This window comes from Pygoscelis adeliae, unplaced genomic scaffold (genome assembly GCF_000699105.1).
Source record: "Pygoscelis adeliae isolate BGI_AS28 unplaced genomic scaffold, ASM69910v1 Scaffold32, whole genome shotgun sequence".
NCBI lineage: Eukaryota > Metazoa > Chordata > Aves > Sphenisciformes > Spheniscidae > Pygoscelis > Pygoscelis adeliae.
In genome coordinates, this window is record NW_008824368.1 from 3,168,358 (window position 1) to 3,174,382 (window position 6,025).

General features: G+C 39.9%; 1 protein-coding gene across 1 annotated transcript in view; it reads right to left on the reverse strand.

Moving 5' to 3' along the window:
* Positions 1-176: 176 nt before the first annotated feature.
* Positions 177-6,025, reverse strand: part of FNDC3A (fibronectin type III domain containing 3A) — a 109,596-nt gene continuing 103,747 nt past the window's right edge. Inside the window, exon 25 of the mRNA XM_009319956.1 lies at positions 177-2,653. Coding sequence (XP_009318231.1) covers positions 2,339-2,653 — 315 coding nt within the window. The 3' untranslated portion in view covers positions 177-2,338. The remainder of the gene's footprint in view (positions 2,654-6,025) is intronic.

Genomic DNA, 6,025 nt, shown 5'->3' on the forward strand with positions numbered 1-6,025 from the left:
CCGCCCCCTCAGGGAAGCGCCCGCAGCCGTCCTGAGGGGAGGAGAGGGGCACCCGCCGTCCCCCACCCCGCCTAATGGCAACACCGGCATCGCCGCTGGGCAGCCGGGGAGAGAAAAAGCACCTCAGCAGCAGCGTTACATGCAGACAGGACTGACCAACAACAACAACAACAACCAAAAAGAATGATACTTTTATTTTCCACAGATTTTTAAAGATACTTTGCTACATAGTTTATGTATTTTCTATCAGACTATACAGGTTCGTCTTCATGGAGTCCGACGTTGTACAATTGTAAAGTGATATGTTTGGTAGTGTATCTATAACGTTTTAAAAAGTTTAGAGTTTTTCTTTTTTTTATTTATTTTTGGAATGTACAGTATATGAGGTAAAATTAAGATTACATTAAAAACTGTCTTCAATGCAGTAATACGCACTGAGGCTCAAATGGCAAATACACTATTAAATGACTATCAAAAATAGGAGCTCATTTGAATTTTACTATGAAAAACATAAGTCACTGCAGATTAACTGTAGTAACAAATCTTACCGTTTTAGACATTCAACCATAAGAAATCTCTGGGCTGTTACACGCAACCTCATTTGCACTGCCAAACATGGCACTTTTAAGAAGGTTCTAGAAAACATCAGTTATCGCGGTATCCTGCAGGAAGGTATCAGCCTATACGTACAAATGACAAATTAGAAATAAAATGTAAACATACAGTACATTTTAAAGACAGATCGTTCTCGCCACGTGGAGGCCAAGTTCTTTGCCATTTCTTTTTTTTTTTTTTTTTAAATGAAACTCAGCAACATTATTCTACAGCACAGATCATTGGACGTATAAACAATTACAATACATGCCCGTTCTAATATAAGAGAAATTCTTCAGAGATCTTCAAAGCACAAGACAGAGGTTCCTTTTTTTATTATTATTAAGACCGACAGAAGTGTTTAATACCATTAAAAATGCTAAACTGAACACAACTAGAAGTCATTAATGATCCACTATCTTGTAACTCAAATAAATTAAAAATAGCTAATTACAAAGTGTATAACAAATAACGTAAGTGTGATGAGACAAGGATTTTTTTTTTTTTTTTTTTAAAGATAGTTTCACTACAAGCTTTGTGTCACTGGCAATCATTGACATCTAGCATGATGTTCAATGGGATACTTGATAAAATTCAGTATGGTCATTCAAGAACTCACAAATGCAAGCTCACAAAACATTGATGAGTTATGCAATTGCAAAGTGCTCTAATGCAACATTAACTACATGCAATCAACAATTTGGTACAGTATCCAAAGAGACATTACATTAAACATTAGGATCTCAAGAAAAAAGCAGCTTTAAGTTTTCTGGTGCAAATTACTACACTTCGTCTTCTGATTTGGTGCCCCAAAGAAAGACAGAAAGAAAACGAAAAAAAGGCAGTGCTTGATTCTGGTGGATATGGCAAGTGAATGCTGGGGAAACAGCAAAAATTCAGTAATGAATTTTATCTCAAAAATCTATTAACTAGCCAAAATCAGAGGGCACAGACATCTGTATAAACTGCATCCAATCAAAGGTCAACTTCAGAAAACGTGTTTTTCAATTTAAATAGTAAGTCTAAGAAGTTCTCTCACACTCTCCCTTCTATATTCATAAGAAGTAAAAGAGGTTTTTTTGTAAGTAAACATCAAATCCTGGGGGTAAGATAAACCACTTGTGCCATCCCCTTGTAGTCTTTCAAAAACATCTACTTGCAGTGAAGAACTCCACATTTATCAGGTAAGAAGCTTCCTTCGCGCATACTCTTCCATCCAGCTTATTATTTGCTGCCTGAGAAAAGCCCCTTCTGTTTTTCAGCATAAATCCTGCTTCCCAAATAATTAAGACAAATGAGGAGGTAGAAATACAGCGCTAAATTGCTTTCACAGCATCAGATTAATATTGTATACAGCACAAGTTTGTTAGTGTAAGTTTTAAATGCGATCTACACATTCTTCCCTGTTATGGTAGCAACCCTTAAAAGTGTGGGCCAGGAAACCATTTTTACACTCGTCTTTACTGGTCAAACCCTTTTCATTAAACACTACTTGCCTGCCCCATATAGTTTGTACTGCAAGAAGGCATATTAAAGAAAAGATTGTATTTCTGTGGCTTGCGTTCTAGTAACATGTGTCAGCCTATACCTACCAGTAAGCATTTTAAAGTGGCTGAAAAGGTTTGCATCAGTCCCAATGCCGGTGCTAAATGCCTGTTTTTGTAAAAGCAAGAGAACAGAATTACTTTTAGATTATGAGAAAGGAAAATGTAATGGGCAGCATTCTAAAATAAATCTCCTTTCTTCACTTTATTACGAAGTACTGAATGATAACAGCAATCAGAATGGAAAAGATAGCAAAAAGTGCAAGAATGACAGCAGCACACACTTGGTCGCTCTGTGACCATTGTGTCCTTGTGGTTTGCACAGTGTCCTTGTTGGTGCTTGACGGTGGTTCAGTCCTCTGAGAGATGAATAGCACTGGTGCACTGTAGGGGCCTATCAGGTCCTGATGACCTACTGTCTCTTGGCACTGTCGAATGGCACATGCGCGGAAACGGTATTCACAGTTCAGCTGCAGGCCTGTGTATCGGAATGACCAGTCCGGACCCTTATAAATCTGGCAATAAAGAAAAAAAAAAGATACATCAAGTAAAAACGTCCTACATACACATATATATCTCAGTATGGTTTTGTTTATGGTGAAGGTAACTGTAAAAAGGATGACTCCTCACCAGTGTTTTCACCCATGCAAAGAAAAATGGACAAAAAGCTCACAAATACAATTTAAATGCCAGATAAAGTCTCCAGTCCTTTTGGTGAAACATTGGAAAAGAACTGCAAGTGCTTTTACGGCATGATGAGTACACGCCAAATAAACTGTCAGAAGCCCCAGCGTTAAGGTGTTTTAGTGACCACTTACAATGTAAACACTACGCCATGGGATGTAATACACAATATCGTATCACAGGATTTTAGGTAATTAACTGTATCAAGCTACTTCATTAAGTCTAACCCAATCCAACACACTTTGTTGTAGTTAAGATATCGTGTGTTTAAAATATTATAATTTATCCCAATAAACATTGTATCATCAGGAAAACCGCAAGGAGTCCTCTCTGTGATTCTTAATTTCATCAGATCCCACGACACAGATGACTTATTAGGATGTTCTCCAAGGGTGTCTCAGCTGGCTGGTTAACGTGAGTTCACAACTCTTCAGCACGGAGTGCCTAATCCAGTGAAATCTAAATGCTGGTTTCTCAAATTAATTAATTTGCAGCTATGTAAAGGTGCTGCAAAAGCCAAGGAAATCCCATGCGGGTGCAATTTTCTGTTTATAGGTATATCAATAGGTACTGAGCCATTACGTGGGTAGCACAGTACAATTTGATTTCTCAAAAATTTTGGGGTATTTATAAGGTTGCTTCCTAACCCCTTTAAGAGCTTGACTGATGTATATACCTCAAACAGCAGATCACTAACTTATTTTGTCTGAAGCATGTAGGGAACAACGACATGAGCAACTTGGCTGATGGATCAGGGAGCAGGAGGAGAGGAGAGTGAAGTTTTGGCAGGGAAATGGTAGTAAACAGCTTGGAGTGGACTTCCAGGCAGTTTATTTTTTCTCCATGTCAAAGAAAATTGTCACCATCATGTCTAAGTATCTTAAAGGCCGTTTCCACGGTGTTTACTTCTTGACTGTTCCAATTTTAATTTTTGCAAACTAGTCTTCTCATTTTATTTTAATTTACTGCACTAAACTGTTCTGGAGAGGCAAAAGGAATTACAACCTCAGTCTACTTTGTTATTTCCAGGCTTAAAGCGTAAACTTTATTTTCTTGTTCAGCTTATTTGGCAATGCACGTTGCTAATCAAAGCGTGATTTGACTCCGTGTCTAGAAGCAACACTGACCATACCTTACTTAAACACTTAAAGTTGCATTTACAATTTTCAAGTTACAACAAAGAATATTCACATGGCAAGATAACAAACACCTTGGATTATGGTTCATCTTTTACTGAAAAACTTAACAAATGGACATAACAAACACAGCACTACACTAAAAGTTATGAATTATGAAAATATTAAGGCCTATCATCTACCAAAGCACGTGCAAAACTTATTTAATACTGACCTATAATAAAATTATAATATACCAGAATTAATTGTGATTCCTTTCTGGAAGGAAACCTGCTTGCTTAATAGCGTGAAACAGAGTTTCCAAGCCTAATTTCATGTCAATTATCAGGCAGCTTATAGGGAAGCAAAATTAGCACTGCACATCCTCTTTTAAATGCAGACTAATTTGTAGCTTAGTGTTTCGAACTGCATCTTTGCATAATCAAACCTGAAATTAAAACACACTCCCAACTGCTCAACCCTTGTAGTTACAAGCATGCCCCACTACTGAAATGGTCCTATGGTAAAAACCTAATCACTGAATTATATTTAAAAACTTTACTGAACGTCTACATTGCGTAAGTAGGGGGTCTTTCCTATCTGCAGTTCTCTGTACAGAAGTATTACTTTGACAACATCAAAGCTTTTATAATACTGTTTACTGCCTTCAAACAGCTCTTAGTACAAAGAGAACCCGTTGTTCTTTTTCTCGTCAGTCTCAATTCGGTACCATTGGGTGGATGTTTTCTTCTTGTCAGTTCTTCCCATTAGTGGACAATTTCCTCACCACTTGAGGTGTCAAGTTGTATTTAGTAAACATCAGTGTAACCCAGAGAGGCTGCAACTTACTGCAGAATTTATATTACTTAAATCTGTTTTCTCTATGACAATGGTTGCATGAGATACTGCCTTATATTATCTAGTAACAAGAAGTTAGCATGGTGACTAAAAACATACTGGAACACAATATTTTTTAATCTAAATCTTGCCGGTCTTGTTCGATATCTTTATCAATGATCTGGATGAGGGGATCGAGTGCACCCTCAGTAAGTTTGCAGACGACACCAAGTTGGGCGGGAGTGTTGATCTGCTCGAGGGTAGGAAGGCTCTGCAGAGGGATCTGGACAGGCTGGATCGATGGGCCCAGGCCAACGGTATGAGATTCAACAATGCCAAGTGCCGGGTCCTGCACTTCGGCCACAACAACCCCATGCAGCGCTACAGGCTTGGGGAAGAGTGGCTGGAAAGCTGCCTGGCGGAAAAGGACCTGGGGGTGTTGGTCGACAGCCGGCTGAACATGAGCCGGCAGTGTGCCCAGGCGGCCAAGAAGGCCAACGGCATCCTGGCCTGTATCAGAACTAGTGTGGCCAGCAGGAGCAGGGAAGTGATAGTGCCCCTGTACTCAGCACTGGTGAGGCCGCACCTCCAATACTGTGTTCAGTTTTGGGCCCCTCACTACAAGAAGGATGTTGAGATGTTGGAACGTGTCCAGAGAAGGGCAACGAGGCTGGTGAGGGGTCTGGAGAACAAGCCTTATGAGGAGCGGCTGAGGGAGCTGGGGTTGTTTAGCCTGGAGAAAAGGAGGCTGAGGGGAGACCTCATTGCTCTCTACAACTACCTAAAAGGAGGTTGTAGCAAGGTGGGTGTCGGTCTCTTCTCCCAAGTAACTGGCGAAAGGACGAGAGGAAATGGCCTCAAGTTGCGCCAGGGGAGGTTTAGATTGGATGTAAGGAAAAATTTCTTTACTGAAAGAGTAGTTAAACATTGGAACAGGCTGCCCAGGGAAGTGGTTGAGTCACCATCCCTGGAAGTATTTAAAAGACGGGTAGATGAGGCGCTTAGGGACATGGTTTAGTGGGCATGGTGTTGTTGGGTTGATGGTTGGACTCGATGATCTTGGAGGTCTCTTCCAACCTTTAATGATTCTATGATTCTAAGTCTAAGGGTACCTTACAAGCAGCAGTCTGCTGCAGCAAGAACTGGGCCTGAGAGGCTGTGCTTGGCAGTAGATGCAGGTCTTGATATAGCATTGCTAGGCACAATTTATGGCTATAATTTTAAAATTAAAGTAATCATAGAATGGTTTGG